This window comes from Buteo buteo, chromosome 21 (genome assembly GCF_964188355.1).
Source record: "Buteo buteo chromosome 21, bButBut1.hap1.1, whole genome shotgun sequence".
NCBI classification, from domain to species: Eukaryota; Metazoa; Chordata; class Aves; order Accipitriformes; family Accipitridae; genus Buteo; species Buteo buteo.
Window position 1 is genome coordinate 17,138,708 of NC_134191.1, and position 23,400 is coordinate 17,162,107.

The following is a 23,400-nucleotide window of genomic DNA, read 5'->3' on the forward strand; positions in this document are numbered from 1 at the left end:
CATATTACATGTGGACAAGGGTCCCCAAGTTTTGCTGGTCTGTGGGGAATATCAAATATTGCTCTCCCTGTTGGACTTTCTCTTCATTTTTTGCTTTCTGTGCCTAGATTAAGATGAAAGAAGCACACAAAGGGTATCTTGTGAAGGAACCTGTACGTATCATTCACAGGTTTCATTAGGAGCCAGTGACAGAGGCTCCATTAATTATGGCTGCAGACAGAATCTGGGCAGATGTTCTCAGGTATCACAAAGCTGAATTTGGCTCCTAAATCTATTAATTAAACCCTTACCATAACTGTGAGTAAGTACCAGTTAAAAAAATGCACACAGGAATTAAGTTAAGCCATTAGAAGCACAGAATCTGTACTTGAGTAGAATTTTGCATTGGTTTTTCCACAGTTATGGATTAAGACTGAAACACTGAAACCAGAAACTTGAAATTAAAATAACGATACCTTTGAAAAAATACCTAGTAGTCAGTTCAGGCACATGGATCTAATTTCTTCAGCCTTAAGGTCCTCCTAAAGAGACCTGAGTACTCTCAAATACTCATTGTTTTCCACAGGTAAGAAAACTCAATGCCAGCCAGAGAACATCTGATATTGACTGTGCATTTTAAACCCATTACTTTCTATTCTGTTCTGTTCCTCAAGGTGGAGCAAAAAGATTTCATTTCCTTTCTTCTTGCACCAGACTATTACATCTTTCAAGACTGTTCCACAATGTAGAACAGTGCTACCGTCAATGGGCATCTCAGTCTACTGTGTCACTACTCACTTGCAGGCCTTTTGCATGAAAAACCATCAGCGTCAGTGAAAGCTATATATCTGCAAAGGAATGCAAACTACAAAAGACACATTTTTTCTTGGAAGCCCTTCTGTCCTTATTCTTATGTTAAACTTTCTTTTGTTGTGATCAAAATACTAAATGGTCCACAAAACTAGAAGAATAAAACTCCTAAAGTTTTAACCTATGCCATGACACGAGAGATATAATATAGTTATATTATAAAATCTCCAATAAAGTCCTAGCTCTTTTCACTTACAGCTGTACAGAGTATGGCTAAACTCATTAAAGTCAGTGGGAGTTGAACACTAAAATAACCCTGAGTATCAAACTTGCATCTATCTACAAATACTCATTTACATTGTAGTATGTTATCAGTTAGCAGCACACAAAGTTTCATGTAAAGACTCCCACAAAAGTAAAGATATAATGACCTGAAAATACAGGTGAAGTACATGTCTCCCCACCTTCATACGGAGACTCGTATTTCAATCACTACAAATCCCAGTGGAAGCTTTTGACTAAAACTCTCTATAGCAAATCATTCTATCCTTTGCACAGATCAGGACCAAATCAAAGCCTAGAGCGGATTTGAGGTGGTGAGTGCTGTCACACAGCCTCCAGCGGAGCAGATGCTGCAGGACACTCACTGAGCTGAGCGCCTGCAACACCACCAATGCCACTCCTTTCCTCCTGCCTCTAATTCCATGCCAGTGGGGACTGGTTTAAATGGTGTGGGATTAGCACAGCTGGGGCAAGTTTAAATGCACAAGGCCCTAACCTGACCTTTGCTCTGACGTTTTCACATTTCCAAAGTACTGCAAACAGGATGGTAAGCTGGATTTCAATGCCATGTAGGGATTACATAAAAGAATTCTTAAATGCTTTAAACTGATGTTGCAGCTTTTCTGTTATTCATATCCACATTCATATATTCAACACCATACAATGTGGAAATCCTCATATCTGCAGAGCAGTCAATAGGATAAAGCACAGGAAGACTCTCTGCACGCTGAGAGTTACTCTGTTTTATATGCTTGGTTTTTGGACATTTACGAGTTTCTTTGCTGCAGCTGATAATATTGCCTCTCATTATCTCAATTTCATTTTCATATACTTTCTGCCTGGAAATTAAGGAATACTGTTGCTACTGCAGGTCTAGTCTTGAATTTACTCCTTGCAGAACTTCTGTAAGACTTAGATACTGTGGAAAGCACAGCGCAAAACCCAGCATGGAAGACATGGAGGACTCCAGCCATAAGCAAGCAAAGCCAGTGTCTGAGACATGTTAGTAAAGCAGGCACTGTATAAGTACGTGCGTCATGTTCTGGTTGTCCGTTACACTTTTTATGGTATAATTTATTTTCCTTTATAAATACATGTGAGTGCACTTCAGGGCAGAGCTTCCTGGAGAAAGTGGAGTCAGGAGCACCAACATTTTGGCTGTGATGGGGCTCCTTGTTTCTTTGTAATATTTTACAATGCCAGATTTCAAGAGCCCAAGCTCTAGAGCTTCCTGTTTCCCTTGGATAACTCTTGACTCGCTCACTGTCAGAATCTTTTGCAGTTAGTAGGAATGTTGCTTTTCTTATCACATCCAGTTATGTGTCTTTATGCCATGCTTTATAATTCCTCTGTCTCCTACAGAAACACAAGTGGAACTGCAGGAGCTATGCAACCTGCTGCTCAGAGCATGTGGAAGTTTACCGACTCTCTGCTGCCACAGAAATGGTGGTAACATACTTTGTATGGCTCCTCAAATTCAGAGTTGGGAATTAGTTTGATCTAATGCTACAGTTCTTTCCAATGCTTTGTTCCTTCCTTTAGTTTGGCCTTTCTCTAGCAGTGAAAAAAATGGTTATATATTTTAGAGTGCTATAAATGTTACAAGATTAATCAATTCTATAGCAAGCTCCTCACTGCTGAAAATGAGAAATAAGGGGATAAACATAAGTCTGGGAGAATATTCGCAAGCATGAAAATAGTCTACTACTTACAGTACAGCTTATCTTGTAAACAGCCCAAATATTGCATCAATTAGTATTAATCAAATTGCATTGTGAAGAGTATGCACAGCAATATGAGCAAAAGCTGGGAGAAGAGATTTTGTTAAGCTTAATTCTCAACTGGAAATGCAAAGTTTATGTACAGATTCTTAGTGTACCAGAAATTTTTAAGTGTCTAGATCAGGGTTACTCAACCAAAATATCATGGTGAATATGCACAGCATGAAACTTTTAGGAATTGTGTAAATCTCTGAAAAAATATTTTACAAATTCCCATCAAAAATTTTGATTTATTTGTTCAGCATTTTCTTACATGTGAACCTAATCCTCAGTTATAGGGCTTCTTTGCCAGAGTAAGCCTCATACATCTAAAATCTTAGTAACCCCAGTGGATATTCTTAATAATCAGTACACAAACTATACATTAAAAGTGCCAATTTTTGACTCATGCATGGGTAATACATTTAAGCAAGCATATTTATGCCTTTCTGTGTATTTAAATGTATGCCCAAGATAAATGCAAAGTATCTTAGTATATAGATAGATAAATGCAAGATATCTTGCAAGTCCTGTTGCAAGAAAATAGTTATCTACTATTTCAGCTCTGTGAATATAGTTCAGCAAAAGAAATGAGAAATTACATGCTCCCTCCTTAAAAGACTGATTATCTCTTTTGGAAATGCCAGAGCAAGGAGAAGGAAAAGCTCATGCGCAGTGAATTATTTTTCCCTTTTCTGACAACTGTAAGTTTAAAAAGGGTAAAAAAATGAATTATTAAATTGATGTAATGATAAAAAAATCAGCTTCTTCATGCACCCAATGGTAAAAAATAACCAATCAAAACTATGAGGAACTGTCAAATAAAAAAATCCTCTGGTTTAAAAAAAGTTTAGCTTTGATCGCTTAGAGAAAAGGCGAAGAACACTTCAAGTGCCTTTTCTTGGCAGGTGACACACAAGGAAAATCCTTTTAAACAAACTTCCTTTAAAAACCTGTTACCTTCAAAATGATCTCAAATGTAAACATACTAGTGAAGACATAATCTGCATACCCTAGGATCTGGAAGGTAAACAAAAAGTTACAAACATTATTGCTAAAGCTGCTTTTGAGCTAACAAGGATCAATTAACAATGCATTACCTTTAACAGGATTTCAACAGTAAAGATGGCTGTGAAAGCATAGTCAAAGTAACCAAGTATCTGCAAGGTATAATATGTGCCACAGTAAGAAATCCATCTATTAATAACTTTTTACAATTTAGACCACATGCACAACACCTGAATTAATCTAAGTAGGTAGATGGGGAATTTAGACAAAGTCATTTAAAATTCCAGCTATTGTACAAGCATTTTTATTTACTTAAAAATTTATCAGATACCACTCTGCTTAAATATTAGATTTCACCCCTAAAGAGTTAACAGGACCCAATAAGCAACATTTTCTTTTAATTCAGACTTTCCTCTGTCAGCTTTCACAGGTACTTTCTTCAGCCTTGAGCAGAGATACAGAATCTTGCACAAAGAATAAATACTTATTAATAACTTTTGTTGGTTTTTTTTTAACCAAAGTATTCCATCAAAAAATAAAACTTCAACAGATGCTTCTAGATTGCACATCATTCTACATTCTGCCACATTATATTCTTCCTGCGTAGACTGGGCTAGAGTATCACAAAGCAAATTTATGAATAACTAAATTACTGAAAATCAGCACTACAACTCTTTTTTCTTGAACTTGGAAGATACAGCAGTGATTTATTTGTAGGAAATTTAAAAGAATCCACAACAGTTGCATAGTGATATGCAAACTTTTAAAAAGACTGTGGATGTGATATTGACCTCACTGCTGTCAACAGGAACACTGCCATATATTTCAGTACAACTGAGATTTCACCCTTTCAAGGTGGCCATATCACTAGCACCTAATTTAGCAATCAACATGCATTGCAGTAGGGTACTAGTTTAGATTAGTATCCACCTATCCAACTAGCAAACAGTTGTGCACAGAAATGTTTCCTGTGGTTCAGCAACTAATAAAATGGAAGAAGAAATAAAATAAAGAGACAACACACAAAAAAAGTATTCTTATTAGATCATAAAAAGGAAATATTTTTTTCCCCACATTCAGCTGAAGATCACATCCTTCTGTCCCTTGCTGTGGCTGAAAAAATTGGCAAATATTAAAGCCATTTAACAAAGATAAATCAGTAAGGAATTCATTCTAGAGTTAAAAGAAAATATTTAAAGGCATTCCAGTTCGTAAACTTTCATTACCTTGCCAAGGTGGCTGTTGAAGGAACATGATCATTCAAGGTAGTAACAAGAAAAATATGCAGGTCTGGTGCATTTGTGAATACTTACAAGAGGGCAATGCCTTCTTGAAATCACTCACACATTTTACCCGTGTCCCAAATAGGAATAATCCGTTCAGTTACCACCACTCTCCAGTTACGTTTTCCTAGTACTCCTCATTACAAAAACAATTATCAGCCCTTCAAGCCATTTACACAATAACAATTTCAGTACTGCCCACCAGCTCTCTTTTTCTTACCCATTGGTATGATTTGTTCATAAGATTGCACTTGTCCGGTTTTATAGATACAGGAAGCACACAGCTCTACTGAATAGTACATGAAGAGTGTCTTTGTGCTTTGACCTCTTTTTACCTTTGAAGAAAGTTTTAGCTTATTGGTTTTTACTAATGTTACTGAAAAAATGTTCAGAGAATGTCAACAGCCAAATGAGGACTTTTAGAGGCTGCATCTATACTAACAAGAACTACAAGGATACTCAACCTCTACTGACCTAGTAAGACCATCTTATAAGAGGTAGAAGAGTTTCTCTAGCTCCATGGCAATCTCTACAGATCAGTTTATATCTAAGACAGGAGAGGCCTGGAAGTTCTGTCAAAATATCCCAAAACTCTCCACAGACTATTACCAAGTTGCATCATCTCACCTATTTCATACCTAATCTAAAGCATGCACAACTCACAATAACATGAGAGGCTTGCTTCACCACTAATACAAGTGTAACAAGTGTAAGACAAACATTAGCGGTCACAAGAGTGGATTTGTTTTGTTTCTCTGTCCAATAACTGTGCATTTGAGTAACAGGCTAGTCTTCTACTATGTTAAGAACTTAAAATGGGGGATTCAGGAATTTGTTTTAGAACACAGATTTATACTCACCACATAAACTACACTTTTATTGAATAATAGAGAAATTTCAGAAATTAATATTCTTATAAATATTTTGTTTCCACAAGTATATATAAAAAAGGATGCAGAAACACTTCCAAATTTGGGGGGTTGTATATAGGCTGAAAAGGCATTTGACTCCGAATCAAGGCAAGAGCTGGGCATGCTCTGATCCTCCTCTTACGTGTGAGTTTAGAAAAAAGTGAAACTTGTTTAGCTTCTGATATGGCCAATCAGGAATCCAAGGATCTTCATATCTGATGTGGTGGCACTCAAACTCAGTGTGGCCACACTAGCTTCTTTGAAAGAAGAAGTAATATCCTTACAAATCCATACACTCACTAACAGAGTGATACTCTCAGTTCCCCAAGACCATATAATAAGAGTCAATGAAGGAGAAAAGAGGACAGGTTAGAGTCTATTCCCAACATGTTATAAACAGTGATAATTTTAACTGGCATTTTTAAATCAGTGTCAAACACTGAGAGGCCCTAAGAGTGATTCAGGAAATGCATATCAGGTACACCAGCTGCAAATTACAAAAAAACATGAAAATTGTAAAGATTATGCTCAGCTTGAGTATATTTTATTCTGATATATTTATAGCTAACAAAGGAAAAACATTATGTACATGATAAAAGGTTCTAATACCTATGATGTTCCATCAATAAAGTTACTTGTCTTTAAAGATTTATGTTTTTTAAAGAAAAAAAATATGAACGTATGACTTGAAAAAAGGAAAAGGAAAGTTTCTTAACTTGAAAATTAAAAACTAGGCATCAGTCCCAAAGGATTGTTATCCTGTGAGGATATATTTATCTTCAGACATAAAAATGAAGGGCTTACATTATTTCGAAAAGAATGGCTGCGAATTGGATCTTCTGCTGCCAGGGAAACACTGCTCAGCATGATGAAGACAAGGATGAGATTGGTAAAGATGTGGTGATTGATGAGTCTGTGGCATCCCACTCGAATTCTGAAGAAGAGACACAAAAATATACTATGTGTGCAAATAGAATTCAGCAGATGGCTAATATACAACACGTTTTCTATTACTCTGCCAACAGTGACAGAACAGAGCAACCATCAGCAGCTAAAAGCAGTGCAAATGCTGAAGCTATTGCTCTGATTTCTAAAAATGTAAATTGAAAATCCAATCCACCTGTAGTGAAGGTGCACTTACCGAAGGAATCTGAGAGAGGATTTCCAAGCTCCTATTGGTTTTCAATGGGTTGTGAATGCCACTACAAGTTCCGGTGATTGTACCAACGTGCATATACAGAGGCCAAATATCAAAAGGACCAACACCAGATTGTAAGTCATTTCAGAGCCCCGGTTTGATTTGATTCTTATTAAAGCTGTCAAAAATACTTATCTGGTGAGGTGTGGCTTAGGCTGCAGATCTCATTTTGCTACTTAGAGACTCAACACAAATCAGAATCTCCTGTGAAGATTTTCTTATGGAATTACAGGACAAGTGGATGTTAAAGATTACAGAGCTGCTAAGTTTCAGCCACATAACATGAAGTGGAACTGTACATATGCTTAGAGTCACTGAGCCCAAGGTTATTACAAATGCTATTGAGCACCTTGGTAGAGTAGGTTCAGGATTAAATTAGCAAAAAGGCAGGATCAGGTTTGCAACTGACTAACACTGAAGTTGTCTAAATTCTGCTGAAGAATCAGAAGGTTCCTGGGGAAAATTTGTTCTCCTGTTATTAAATAGATGATTTAAGTATGGTGTGTGTCAGTTAAGATGGCCATTTTGGCCTGAGAATATCTAGCATTGGTTGAGGCCAAAAGCAATTTGACATGTTCAACAAATCTAATGTTTTTGCATTCAGCATAGGTGTTCTTAAAATTACTAGTTTAAATAGCTCTCTTTCCAGTTTGGAAATTCTGAAGAGCATTAGACAACCTATGCAATGAATAAGATAAAAGTCAAAAAGATTATATCTTGATCATCACACCATCTTCTAAACTTAATTGCGATGACCTCTACCACTGAGAAGACAGCATTATCCCATGCCAAATAACTCCTAAGCTCCCTCCTAAGACTGCTCATGAAATTGCTATATATAAATGTAACAGCTATGTTCAGTCTGTAGGAACTGAATTTAGTTCACTCTTTCACTTCCATCCAACAATCAGTAATGACTTTAACTGACTACTGAAGCTTGCTTTCTTCATCAGTGTTGAATTTCAAATGCTCTGGAGTGAGACTGAGCAGTGGAAGATTCCAATTCCCCCCAAAATCCAACTATTATTGTTCTTGGTTTTTGAAATAATTTGTCTTTATCTTCAGTGTTTGCTTGGATCTGGAAAAATGCTGTTACCCCAAGAGAAATTTATACATCCTTTCTCCTTCTTTTCTCTTTTTCTCTCTCTCATTTTCTCTTCTCCTTCCTCACCTGTATTGCTCCACAAAGGTTACTGGGGTTACTAGGAATCCTCTCTCATCTAGAAGATGCTCAGATCTTAAGTCACAGTTTATATATCCAGTGACTAACATATTAAATAGCTAACATACATTAAAGGGTACTTTTCAGACATGTGCAGACTTGACAGACTATATGTACAATATGCTGTTATCTTCAACAGTGGCAAGCAAATTAATTTATTTATCAAATTGTTCTCATTTACCAAGTCATTCAGAGAATTTTAGGAGAGAAGCCAATCTCCCTCCTGTTGAAGCTACTGGAGTTCTATTCCTAACCACACTGGAAGGAGGCCTGTTCCTTCACTGCTAAACCTTGATGGACTGAAACAATATTTTTCAAAATTATATTTACGGATTGGTGCTGCTGAAAATGAAGAAGGCACTCCCTTCAGGGATCGGTGTTATCTTCTCCTTCATATTTAGTTCCGATATTCTACGGGGACGTGGGCCTGCTGGTACCTCTGGTTCATCCTCCTCATCTTCTTCATCTTCACCTACTTTAAATTAAACACTTTTTTAGTATAAAATAAAAAACATTGAGGTTTTGTTCATAACAATATAAAAGCATGGCTTGTATTAAAATATATATGGGTCATGGGAAATATATATTCATAGCGTGGCTTTAAAAATCTATGAATCAATATATGAACATCCCTATAGTTGTCATGAGCTTATATACATGTTTATGTGCATATATGTGCCCTGAGTGCACTAATAGGCTTTACTGGCCCTGACCAGCCTCATCTGGGGACTCCACTCACAAGTCCTGCACATGGGCTCTGGAGCCCCACTTAAGCTCAGCCCCTGATCATCAGTCCATGCCTGAGCTGGGTTGTAGGGGTGCTGAGCTCTGTGCACTGGTTGAGCACATAGTGATCAAAGGGTAGGGCAGATTTCTGTAATAGGCATCCAGACAATCAGACAGAACTGATTTTTAGATAAATACATTCACTGGACTGGGAAAGCTAAAACAAAATTGGCTGAACATCATCAGCCCTAGAATGTCCTTTTTTGCCAAACGTTTCAGAAAAGTTTTGAATTTCCTCTCACAAATACTACCACAGCAGTGTTCAGGCTCACAGTGTTAACTCGCATATGTTGTTTGTACTGTCTAGGAAGCTGCAGGAAAAGATAATACTTAGCAGCTTACAGGCCCATTTTACCCACTGATAACAGAGCACAACTTCACTGACTTCAAAGGAATTGATTCAGTGTTCAGCAAGAGCAAGTTTAGGATATTTTAGCAAACAAACTTAAATGTCTTTGTCTTCTGGCTGGTATTCACATACCTGGTACGTCACAGGGTGGATAGGGATCTTTATCCTCATCCTCTCCTTCTCCATATTCAGTAATTGTCACCTACAGCAATGAAAGGGATGCACAAGAAGAAAAATGAATTTAAATACAGCTTGGAGTATAAAGTTCAACAGAAAGCAAACCAAATAAGCCTCTGAAGTCAGGGAAGTGATCCCTATGCTTATTCTGAGTTTTGTGAAACAGGTTAATGCTAAGAACAGAGGAGACCTGACAGTTTAATAGGTATTTTTAAAAGATGATTTTTCTATACCATCCACAGTCTTCTGGCTGTGTAGATCACAATGAGAATATAACCAACAGGCTTTGGTAAAAATTATCAAGAATGTTTGAACATTCTACTAAGTTTACCATTCACTAACCTCTTCCATTGGATTTATCAGGCAAAATACCTACAGGGATCCTAAAACAACATCAGTTTTCTCTAACATTAACTATTTCATGCTCTAAGAGCTTCCCTTCTCAGGGTATCCTGAAACCAAAAGGATTTTCTAGATTAAGAGATTCTGTGAGGATGCAAAGCATCAGAACTAAGTTTCCTTTGCCTGGAAAAAAAAGTAGGGATGATGGGTTCATAAAAGAAATTGTACAATGCACAGTAGTCTTGAAAAGTACTCTGTAGCAAAATCAGTAAAACTGCTTCTTAGAAAAGACACAATTTTTAGAATAAACACCTTACTATCCTTGGGCTTCTTTTGGTCACCTTCTGGCTTCTCACTTTTTTTATTTTCCAGACTCTCTTTTCTACAAAACAATACAGTAACAATTACAAAGCACATCATGTAAAGACAGAAGATTTTAAGTGAACTATACCCATTCTATGAAAAGTAAAGAGACCATACCTAAAACCATATAGTAAAATTTTTAAAATTATTTGCACAGCTGCAGGTGTCAGAGCAATAACATCCATTGCATTTGAATGCAGTGATCCATTTAAAAGATTATAATTTTTAATATCATTCCAGAAGATAATCCCTCAAAAATTCAATGCATGATCATTACTCCTTTCTAGAGGAATAAACCATGCCGTTGGACTCCTACAAACAACTTGGATTGACTTCAATAGGCCTGCATTGACTTCAAAGGAAGGTTTTCTTCTTGTCTATATAAGGCTTAGAGAACTGATTCCACAGGGAGTTGTGCACTGGTGACAACAGATACATTCTTGTTCTAATTGCGCAATAAATCCTACCGTTGCAATGTTTAAATATTAGCTGGCTTATCATTATGTCCTTAATTCACCTCATTTTCCCAATTACTACCCAACTTTTATCTCAAATCATACTTACTGGGTCTTATTTTAATGTCTAGGTAAACTGTTTCATTTTTTTCCTGAGTTCAATACAATTTGAAGATGGTAAAGATATTTATATAAAAAAAATCCTTATGAAAGAATTCAGTACCTTCTCCTTCCCTCTCCTACTTATTCAACATGCCCATGCTATTTTACCTCGCATTCTTTTTCCTTTCCTTTTCTTCAGCTTCTTCTTTCTGAGCTGTATTTAGACTTTCAGCATCTGCCAAGTTATCCACAGCAATGGCCAAGAAGACATTTAGCAAGATATCTATTTCAAATCATTTTAAGGACGTTATGCCTTACTATACTTGTTTGGTTTATTATCAGCATAAACACTGACAATATGAGAGATATAAAATGCATGTTCCCAACCTACAGTGTAGAGATTTGTGATGCTGGAGCATAGTGCAAATAACAGTCATTTAATGGACCAGATTAATACTGGGTATAAAATGAGCAGAGATCCATCAGGGTCACTGATTTTAAAATAGCAGAATACTTGACGCATTTTTTAAATAAATGAAATTCAACTTTGTGCTAGCCTGAGCAAGTTTCAAATATGAAACATTGTCTATTAAAAGTGAAGACTGTTCAGGCATTTTAAAAATTCATTTTTATAATGTACTATCTCCTGTGTCTACAACAATCTATATCAAATTCCATAGTTCAGTCCACATTAGTTAAATACAAATACTGATACAAGTGCCATATAGTACAGAAAACGGAATGTTTTTGCCCTTTTATCACATCCTGACCTTTTAAGAACTTCTGAGAATGACACTCGTTTCTGTTGCTACGCGGGGCCAAGGAAGTATTTCCACTACACTGAAGGCGGGGAAGGGGAATGCTTCAGCAGACTTAAGCCTAACTGACTCAACATTTCTCTGTGCAGATTTCTCTCATTTGGTCCCTGCACTATACAGCAGATTGCTGGCTCCACTGTCAGTGTGTGTCAGAACTAACAGGGCTATATGAAGCGTCAAAAGCATGAACGGGAAATTATTGCCATCAAGATCAGACTACATCCATGCATTTTCAGAGGGAGAGATGTCAAATAGGGACAAGCAGGTAGAATGAAGCTGTTTTCCCACAGAAGGAAGAAATCAAAAATTCTCTGGTTTCTGCCATTGTGGTGGCTGGAGATGGACTTGGAAGATCACTAGAGTCTCATTCATTAGGGAACAGGTGTGCAAAGAAAAGTCTATATAAAGGACTTAGCACATAGAGAAAGTGCTTACATGTCCATTGCAATTTACCCCCTCAGAGAAATTTTGCATATGTCCCTGGCACACAGGGCCATTTGGAGATGTTTCCAGTGAGTGCAAAGGATACAGTTGCCACAGATGAAGAGGATAATGAAATATATACAGACTATCATGCCTGACGATGACGGGCCACCATACGCCATTATGCCATCATACATAACAGCATTCCAGTCTTCACCTGTTAGAATCTAAGAAGCAGATATATTATTAGTAACTCAACATCAAAAAGAGCAATAAAGAAATAGGTTTCCTCTGACCACAATACACAATAAGGCTAACCTTCTGTATACACAAAGCAATACCATAATCTTTTCATGCATTGTTTTAAAATTTCCATTTAAATAAGCATCTCCTGAAAGCTTGGCAGCTTTAATTTTTTAAAGGGGCAATGTCAGGTCAAATGTGGACACTTTTCCTCTTAAGGAAACTTCTCATTTAATATTTCCTTATGTTAAAATTACATGGTAAGATTTTTTTGCTTGCTCTGGGCAGCCACCATATGAAATTTCTACTGAAGAGATAGGAAGTTGACACAAAGTTGAATCTTGCAGGGTCAGCTTTAAACACTCACCTACGATGTCTGAAACCAACATTGTGGTAATGTGCAAAGCTGAATGTAAAATTGGCTAGAACGATGAAACCAATTAGCCTAATTCAAGCATCCAAATTGGGAAAAAATAAAAAAAGATCGTAAAATAGTGAAAGTGAACTGTAAGTATGCCCTATCTTTTCACAAGTAACAGACAAGTTGATTTAAAATTTTAATAAACCTGATAGTGTCTCTTTAAAGAAATTCATACTTATTTTTATATCATACTAAGTAATATGACCCATATGCAAATGCTCTCTTACAATGCTTCTCATTTCTTCCTGCTTGGCAATAGCTGAACTTTTATATATAGCTAATGAAGTTAAAGAAAACAATTTGATTAAAATAAAAATAACATTCCACCTCTTTTTCTAGTCATGTAGTTGATGGACAAAGGAGATTTAATTTTGTGAAGTAATATGACAGCTATGTTGCATAGATAGATCAAATAAGACATGACACAAATGGTACAAATGGTGCAGAGTTACCAGAGTACTGAATTTAATGAGCAGAATGCTACTTAAAGTTAACTAAATAAATAGTATTCATGATTTTATTTTCAGGCAACATGATCACTTAAACAGCTTTGTTGATCATCAAAGGTAAAATGTTTCATACAGGATGAAAGAAAGTTACCTGGAATACAGTTAAAAGAGCTTGTGGAAAATTATCGAAGGTGCTCCGTTTTGTTTGAGTTTCATCAAAATTAAATTTGCCTCCAAACAGCTGCATTCCAAGCAACGAGAAGATTATGATGAAGAGGAAAAGCAGAAGCAACAGTGAAGCAATGGACTTCATTGAGTTTAACAAGGATGCTACCAAGTTGCTCAGGGATGCCCAGTGCCTATAAATTAAAATGCGTGTGTTAACACACACCAAAAAAAAACCAAACAAAACAGTAAAAGAGCAGAGCATGATGAAGTATTACAAAAGAATTGCTGATCACCCTTCAGATATCCCTAAAGTTAGCAGTATTAGTTAATCTTACCTTGTTACTTTAAAAATACGCAGGAGACGAACACAGCGAAACACTGAAATTCCAAGGGGTGACATAATTTCCAACTCCACCAAAATGGTTTCAACAATGCCACCACAAACAACGAAGCAATCAAAGCGGTTAAAAAGAGAAACAAAATAAGCCTGTAGGCCCAAGCTGTACATCTTTACTAACATTTCACAGGTGAACAAAGCCAGAAGAACCTTATTTGCGATATCTGGAACAAAATATATAAAACAAAAAAAGACATTCCTGAATTGTCTCTTAGAATTCATTTTTATTTTAACATAATAGTACTATACTTTCTATACGAGTTTGCAGCCTTTTGCTTAAGAAGGAAGTACTGAGTTTTTATGCGGGAATGTTTTTGATGCCTAAAGTGATGAAAGTTACACAAGGATGTTAAAGCTTCCTGCCACCTATAAACTATTTGTATTTCCAGTCCACTGTGCAGTTCATGGCTGCTCAACTCACAGCTTGAGTCCACACTGTAACTTAAGCAACACAGCCCACAGTATGTTCTGCTGTGCCAGTTATCATTTCCTTCCTCATCTTTCAAGCATGGTTTAACAATAAAAGTACAGGTATTTACAATTTAGTATTGTCATTTTTTTGCTGGTATGCCATTAAGCTGTGTTACAGTCGTAGAAATCAAATAAATTCAGTTATTTCTTGTATCTCCCTTTGGCTGGGCTGAATATTCTTCAGGACAGCAAACAACAACAAAGTGGCAAAGTACAAAAGTACAAGAGTGGAAGTATCCATATTCAAAAACAGGACAAATAATTTTTGATTGTACCTTGGATCTGGGTTAGCCAGTCAGGTTGATTATAATGCTCCGATGAAATAGTTAATGTGTTCAGAAAGACCAAGACAATTACAAGCCAATAAAATGTGACAGATTTTACTGCAGCTCTACATTTTCTTCGATTAAATCGATTCCAGCGACGCCAGCGTCGACTGAAAGTTCAAATAAAAACAAATTTATTATTACACAGAAAACACATACGGACTTAAGGAGGGTTTCTTCTGCGTAGGAAACACAGTGCAAGTATGTATATATGAGCAGGTGTATTTTCCTAAGTATGTGCACAATACTTCAGGTAGCTGTGTAAATTATTACCAGTTGCAGATTAGGGAGTTCTAATTTGTAACTCCATTTTTAGATTTCATTATAGATTTTCAAATGTAAACCACAACTTTTGGAGACTCTAATTGCCTGTGACATAATTAGATTAAGCTGCATTTAACATTTCATTGAGTAACAAGATACATCTGTCTTCCCAGGACCTATAAACATAATAGCAGTAAAAAAAAGGCAATGAAGCAACTTAGAATTCAAATTACAGTTAGTCTGAAAATGTAGGCTTTGAGTTAAACCACAGGCACAATTCTGGCAGGATTAAACAAGGCAAGAATGTTGTGGTCAACTTTTAGAAATCTACCCTATAATGTTAGAAAACTCAGTCAGCGACTCCTAGAGATTTCTACTGATGTGCCTTGAAACTGTGTCAGTGGGCAAATGTTTGTGAAATGAATAAGAGTGACAATCAAGGACAAGTAAACAGGCCCTATCTAGATACGAGCTGGATTCACAAGTGAGGGTATCAGCTTAGCTTTGGACTCATAAAACTAGATTTAATTTCTCTGCTTCACTTCTGGGAACTTTCGTAAACCAATTAGTTTCCCTGGGTGGCATTTCCATTTGTGAAACAGGAAGAAAAATATATTGCTGGGTCACAGGAAGAGAAGGATTAGGAAGCACTTGATATTACCTAAAAGGAAGGCATATAAAATTCACGCACCCAGAACTACAGCTGTGGACTCAGATAATAAATTTTAGGAACCAACAACTGTTTTATCCAAAATTCAAGGGACAGAGCAGGCACAGACTCCAAGGGAAGCTTGACCTAGTCTTAAAATAGCAAAGAACTGAGAAGACTGTGCATGTATAAGATTATTCCTCTATAGTTTCACTATCAAGCCAGTCTAGCACAAATCTGGTGTGATGGAAAGGGGTGGTCTGCTCTCCTTGTTCTGCCCTCTCCTTTTCCTTTTGCCAAAACTAGCCCTAATGAAGTGAGCCAGAGCCGAGAAATGAGTGGTGGAAACCAATTTCTTTTTTTCTGGGTTGATTTTGGCTGGCCAGTTGTCTGATTCAATTCATTGCATTGCCACATCACAGAAAGAGCAGGAAGAATGAGTGGCTGAGATAGGGGAAGGGCACTGCAGCCCTTTTGGCAGTACCCAAACAAGAAACTATGGCTTTTGAAAATTGTTACAAATAACTAGGTGAATTCCTCAATAATTTTACTATCTGGATTAGCAGGTATTGTATTTAGTAAGTATAAAATCAGAAATGCTTCAAATCTATCTCAGAAAATAGAACAAATATGCAATAACACCATAAAAATAACTGAGGTTGGCACTGGATTCAAGCATTAACCGAATTTTCCTTATGCACTTTCAATTAGTACTTGTAGCAATAGAAATTAATAGTGGTTTCGGATATCAGTACAAAGATGTTTCAAGCCTTTGCAGTATTCTAACCATTTAAAGGAAAAATATCCTGTCCTGACCTAAATCAACACAGTATTCAAGAACATTCTTATCTTGCTAGTCCCCTGCCAAACAGCACTACGTCTGTGGCCATCATCAGGATGGCTCACTCCCTGAGTAGGTAAAACAGCATTTTTTTTACACTTACAGAAGATTGCATCATTGAAGTCAATGAGACAGGAATAATATTGTTTGGGTATCTCGACTCATAGGAGCCAAAAGCAGTCTCAAAGTATATAAGTCATAGCTCTCTGAAGCCAATGGAGCTTTTTCTTTTCCCAAAAGGTCTGTGGAATTAGTGACAGAACAGTGTAGCTAAGTAGTGCACATATGAAAAAGCTGCCAAAGGGTATGCAATGGCATTTACATGTAGAAGTGTATGAATAACATAAGCATGTGTAAAAAGCCTACAGAAATAAAGCAAAAAAATAAAAAAGGAGCATAAGACTAATTTTCTACCTTCATTAGATTGGTACAAGTAAAGAAATAAACAATAAGTAGCAGACTGAAGTAGATGGCCTGTTGTGCCAGGAAAACCTGTGGCTATATAAAATAGGAAAACAAATTATGCTATTTTCACTCAACAATCTTCTATATTTTAGTACCCGCCCCTCCTAGTTTTAACCAAATAGCATAATTTTTTCCTGGAAGAATGAAATGTACTCTTTTATTTTGAAAAGAAATTCCATTTTCATAAATTTGCAATGATATAATAAAGTTTTCATTAAATTATCAAGCATTTTTCACAAAATATAGCAGTTGAATAAATATTAAAATCACAGAGGACACTTACAGTTGACACAGTTTGTTACAACAAACCAAATTATTCACTGCTTTTGTTCTCATTAAGTAATTTATCATTTTTTTCTTCATAACTATTTACGAGCAAATCATTATTCATATAAATGTGTTCCCAATTTCACTTTCATTCACTCAGGTATTCATGTTTAGTTGGTCCTTTAGGCCCTGGTCTTAAATTTGTACCTACACATGGGAAATCCAACCTTGCATTGAGTCTGACTGAACTCTGTCAGCCAGTCATGCAGAATCTATGAAGTTTAGTTTGTTTACTGGCTATTCACGGGTGTTCGTGTATTGCTACTAGACCTATGGCAAAGGTAGGAACATTCATTTTCAGACTATATTGTATCAGCAGCCTTTCATTATAACATGATATTTTTCTAAACTGGACTTTCTGTTTAAAACCACATGCATAATCCCTGTATCTGCAAAACTGGCGTGCCTCATATTTTCAACACGAAGCTCACAGAGAAGTAATTATTAATGCCCAAGATGAATTCTTCTGTAATTGTGGGTGCTAGTGTCTGTGCAGACACCCTAGACTTCACTACTCTTACTTATAAAATATGGGACAGAAGAATTGCACCAGAGCACTCACTCATTATGAAAATATAGAAGCCTTTGAGATTATTTTTCCATTCCATTTTTGTAGTTACAGGATTCAGGGCATAGTACCAGCTTTTTAGCATGACTTGAAGGTTAACGTGATTATATAATCACACTGACAAGGAGGAAGCAAATTCTTAAAAAGAGGGATCTTCAGAGGACAATGTGTACAAATCTCTTCAACTAGTAAATCCCCACCTTCTTCTAATCATAGCTCTGTCGCTTCCAGGTGAGGAGAAAGAAAAACATAGTTGTTCTAGTATCAAAACATTTCAAATTCCACCCAGAAGATTACAAATAACCAGCACAGAACATATTTACCCATATATATCCTAGCATAATATGTGGTTAATATACACCTTCACTTAATAAACTGGCAGATAATTGCTATATCTTGCTAGGACATAATTCTCTTGACCAAGTACCCATCTGACTGTATAGAAACATATTTCCAAGGATTAACTTCTATTTCACTTGTGGTACAGCAGGTAGGCTAGCTTGCAATAAAAAGCATTTTCTATTTTGATCCAAAGGCAAAGACATTTACGGTCAAACCAATATCCTTGATAAGCTATGTCCTGATTTACTTTGCCCTGAAACACAGTGTACTGCCATTGCAGAATAACATTCCCAAACTTGGAGTGAGGATCAGGCCAGAAGAGTAAGAACTAGACCAAGATTTAGCATTTGGCTTCAAATGTGTTAGGACATCCCTGACAGCTGAACACATAATCTAAGGCTTTGCTGCAGAACTGAGAGTTTCTGTGTTTTAGGTAAACAGAGCTTTTCAGAAACTAGTGATTCCAATGAAAAACACCAAAGTTACATTCTTCTGACATATCAGAAAAATATATTTTGCAAATATGAGATGTTAGGTATCCAGAAGCAATGGGATGAGAACCATCAGTCTGCAGATCCTTATAGAGATAGAAGAGCAGATACACTCTGTTCTTAGTGGCACTGCAAAGCGAGCAGCTCTTCAAAGTGCTTTTTCTCTCTGATAATAGATGTCAGCTGGTTTTAGGGGTCTGGGACATGGTGCAAGCCACATCTGTTTGGAAGACAATGGCACAACTATAATTTAGAGCTCTGTTGCCTCAAAACTACTCCTCACATGAATTCATTAAGTTAAAAGGGATAGATAGTTCTCCAGTGCTACAAGTAAAGACGTAAAAGTTGAAGGGGGAATTCCCATTACCAAACTCAGCTTAAAAAGTTTAAGTATGATTGAAGACCTCAAGCAGCTGCAGACCCCTGCAGCACTTTCAAATGAGACACCAACATCCCATTGCCGATTGCCACAACTTCTGTGAACAGATGCAGCAATACATGTATGAACGAACTTCTGTGTGACTTGTGTTTTTTCATGCCACAAGAACAGATTCTGATCAAAGAGCTCATGCAAAAGACATTTAGGGCAGTGGCAGAATCTAGACATCTGGAGATACTTTGGTGACTTTCTGGCCTGGAAATAAGTTTTCTTTCAAATTGATGTGTTGGTTATGAACATTGATTGTAGAGATGGATAGCACTGACTGCTGCTTACTCACTGCTTGGGCTATTAAAAACATCAGGTTTGGGTAGAAATTTTCCTTTCTCAAAGATGACGTAGCAGCTTTCATTTAACAGAGCTTCTGGAGTTCTCTTTTTCCTTAAAATATGAATAGGCATGGTTCAGAACATAGGCATTACTTTCCTTTCTCTGTGACGCTTCTATGAGTCCCCACTGTGCAAATAGACCGAACTTGGAGAATGTAGTATAATAGCAGTCTATTGCACTGCCTGGTATTTGAAGTTTCATGTGACCACTTCATATTCGAGTTTCATCCTTTAAAACCAGCATGAGTAGGCTTCATAGCAATAAATAGTATGCTATAAGGTTGATTGGAGACAATCTCATGATTCAAAGTAATCATGCTTGTTTGGGATTCTCAGCTAATGAAATACTAAACAAATTGTTCCATTTGTTCTACTGTTATGGTAACGGGAAGCAACGGCAAAAGAAATTACAGCTCATTAGCACACTGAATCACTTCTCTTTATTAAGCTAAAAGGAGTCTCATCTCTCATAATTCTCATGAAGGGTTAAGCTCAAAGGTCTACATGGACATAACTGGTCCATTCAGCTGGTGTAGTTAAGGCCAGTTTCTGTAGCAGAAGGCATACAAGAAATGATACAGCTTTTATAACTAATGATGAAACTTGTGTATTCACTACCATCCTAAATGGCCAGATCTCCACTGGCCACAGTCTTCAGCAGAGTGAGGCACCAGTTTGCTGGCTGATAGGGATGACAAAATAAAGCTTGATCATAGCGTCACATGAAAAAACTCTCAGTGTAGAAAAGCACCAGTTAACTGTTGCCTGGGAGCTCTTCTTCAAAAAAGAAAGACTATTCAGAAGGAACACAAGTCCACTCCAACTGCTTGCAACTGGTCAGCGCTGGTAGGTCATTAGAGCTAGTAAGGCTAGTAGAATAAACCTGGGTTTGCTATTCCTCTTCATTGCTGCAAGGAGAATACACTGCTGTTACCAATGAATTACTTGCTATACATCCAACACTGAAATCAGTTTTACTAGGGTTAAAAAATTGGAATGATTCCAGATGTTGCCAAAACTGCTGATGCCAGATGTTGCCAAATCTTCTTGATTGTCCCTTTTTTTCACTGAAAATTTTCTGTGAAAAATATTTATTCTGTGGGTTGTCTGCAACTGTAGGAGTGTCTTTGCCCTTCGTAATTCACTAAGTCTACCACTTGATTACTTACCTTAAATCACATAGGTTTTTTTGTTGTTCCTTCACAGAGTAACCTAACCTTTTAAAACAGAATATCTCTTCTGTGTTTGCAATTATCCTTTCTAATTACTAAATATATGTCCTATAAACTGGAAAATAAGATCAGAATAAAGAAACCTATTGGTTTTGTACTGGCACATCCAGGGTCTACAGTATCAGGACTATTAATTCTTAATTTTGCTTATAACACTTCCCTTCTGCAATCATACTTGAAAATAGAAACTCGTATACCCAAATGCTCCTAGTCAGTGAAGAGAGCACCACAAATATCAGCAAAGCAAATCAGTGAGTCTGATTTCCAAAAGTGTTCATGGATACTTTACTTTTGTATTCACCAGTAACTGTTAGGAAGAATTTTCACACAGTAAAATTTATAGTACAGTAAATAAAGAATAATTATAGGAGACAATCATGATATGTAAATAGTCACAAGGAAAAAAGTGATGAAGACAGAGGAAAATACTCACCTGAACTTGGATTTTGAGATGGTTTGACTAGAAGAAAAGGAAAACACATTTTTTAAAATGTGGAAAAAATAATTAACACAACTTTGCTGTCTTTAGAATTTTGCAAATCAATACATCAGAATTACATGTACATAAAAACAAGCTTTTAGCAAAATGCATCATGAATGCTGAAATTTTATTGTCTGTTATTTATTTTCCGAAATACCATTCCTAAAGCTTTACAAATTTTGTAAGTGAGAGAAAGGAAATCTCCTTTAAAACTAAGTAAATAAACTGCTCATGTAGAAGCTGCTTGGAAGCCATGAAAATCTGAGCAAATAAATAGTGAACACCATGGGATATAGAAATACTCCCATACAGTCAGTTATTGCCTAAAAAATACATATTCTGCAGATTATGCACAATTTAACAGAAAACATTTCTTTTTACATGTCTTAGGGGACTTCTGTTTTTTCTTATTATTTTGGACAGCAATTATACTTTATAAAAGCTTTCAGGAAAACATGGCTCCACTGGAAGTTTAGTTGAATTGTTTTATATCTTCTTAACTTGAGAATTTTAGGAGCGCTTTAATGCTGTAGTAACTGGTCTAATATTAAACTGCTGAAAGCCAAAAAAAACCCCAAGTGTCATACAAACCTTGACTACTTGAAAGCAGTTTGGGCTAAATAAACAATGGGGAAAGAATGATTCTTTTAAATTTTGAGATTATGAGGGTGGGTACTTGAAAACAGTCCATGTACTCACCATAAACTCCCACAGCATGCTGGGTTCTCTCCCTCTCCACTCACATTCTCTGTGTTCACTGATTCAGTTTCACTGGTGGGCATGCTTGCTGTTAGGAGACAGAAACTGCTTTAGATTGACAGCCAGACAAGGCATTACACAGAATGTGATCTCTTGTTCTATTGCAGGAATGCCTCCACTTTTTGCAGGTCTAATGAGAGCTTGGAAGATCTGAGGAATAGCAGATGAAGATAGACACTTCATCAGTCCTCCTCTTATAAGAAAAGAAAGCACACAGAATTCCAGAGTGTATTGTAGCTTTTTTTGTTTCTTTCCAATAATTCAACATAACTGTTGAAAATGCACTACAGAATACAACATAGAGGAGTTTTGTAACAAAGAGCATGCTGCCCCTAGTAAAGAAATAACCCTGAGCTAGATTTTGTGACCTTTCATTTTAAGAAGTGTTCTGGTAACACTTTGGCAGTGCTTATCAGTTTGTGTTGTTAACATGCTCGCTAATTCCAAGAAATGTTATCTATGCTCTTTTGAAAATAGAAACTATGACACTGATCATAATGACCACTCCATGCTTTTATTTCCATTATGAATTACCAAGGTAAGATGCTAGAAAGTAATTGAGCTTGCAAATACTGTATGAGCAGAGAGGAAGGAGTACTGGGAATGGCAGAATGGGTACTACAAAGTATGAGAATTACTACTAATAAAAAGGGGATTATTACATTTGTTATAGAGCAAATTACTGTACATACAGCAGATCATTACTGAATAGTTAGCAATTGTAGCTAGTGGTTTTTTAGATAAAACTCATTTGCAGATTGGTCATCACCATTCGTCTTCAAATCAACTGAAATAGCGGGAGGACAACATATGTCAAAAGGTGTTAGGAAATGATGAACAGCTAAAGTTCTCAGTACTTCTTAGGGGAGAACACTACTTCCATGTCTGTAAAGCAAGCATGAAAGGAAAACCTCAGGAACAAGAAAAGTATAAAATTAATGTTGTTGGTTTATACAGTAGAAATACCATATAAATTAGGAAAAAGTAAGAGAGGTGGTAGATGCAGTGAAATTACTGTAGAACAGCAAGAACAAAAGAAAAACAGAGTATCTTAAAGGTGTTCCTGGGTGTACCTTCTCCTGTTTTGATGGTTTGCTTGTTTGGGTTTTTGTTTGTTTGGTTTGGTTTGTTGGAGAGGTTTTAAGCCAATGCCTGTGGACTGAGACTACTGAAGGCAGAAGGGCTGCAATGCCTATTTCTGTTAGGGATGTCTCACTATTTTGGTAGCCTAAAGGAGGTTTAAATCAGGCTTAATTACACATGTCTTAATTTAAGTGAGACTCAAGAATCAGGTCCTGAATTTTCTGATTTTCTTACAGAACAGGTACAAAATGAGAACTGTTAGTAACAGTTTCTCTGCACAGCCTCTATATTGCCTCCACACTGACATAGAGATACATGGAAGTGGTAAATGGTAGTTTGGTTTCCACACCCATCAATTCCATCCAAGTTGAGAGACTGACAGGTCTA

At 36.6% G+C, this 23,400-nt stretch overlaps 1 protein-coding gene across 2 annotated transcripts in view; it reads right to left on the reverse strand.

Annotated features, from left to right (window-relative positions):
* CACNA1D (calcium voltage-gated channel subunit alpha1 D) overlaps window positions 1-23,400 on the reverse strand; it is a 197,469-nt gene that overhangs the window by 63,836 nt on the left and 110,233 nt on the right. For both annotated transcript variants that reach the window (XM_075053572.1, XM_075053574.1), the window contains exons 10-21: window positions 21,871-21,958; window positions 21,124-21,150; window positions 14,693-14,853; window positions 13,885-14,110; window positions 13,533-13,740; window positions 12,375-12,495; window positions 11,196-11,310; window positions 10,420-10,489; window positions 9,721-9,790; window positions 8,784-8,928; window positions 6,838-6,967; window positions 3,932-3,991 (exon numbers count right to left, since the gene is read on the reverse strand). In XM_075053572.1, coding sequence (XP_074909673.1) covers window positions 3,932-3,991; window positions 6,838-6,967; window positions 8,784-8,928; window positions 9,721-9,790; window positions 10,420-10,489; window positions 11,196-11,310; window positions 12,375-12,495; window positions 13,533-13,740; window positions 13,885-14,110; window positions 14,693-14,853; window positions 21,124-21,150; window positions 21,871-21,958 — 1,421 coding nt within the window. The remainder of the gene's footprint in view (window positions 1-3,931; window positions 3,992-6,837; window positions 6,968-8,783; window positions 8,929-9,720; window positions 9,791-10,419; window positions 10,490-11,195; window positions 11,311-12,374; window positions 12,496-13,532; window positions 13,741-13,884; window positions 14,111-14,692; window positions 14,854-21,123; window positions 21,151-21,870; window positions 21,959-23,400) is intronic.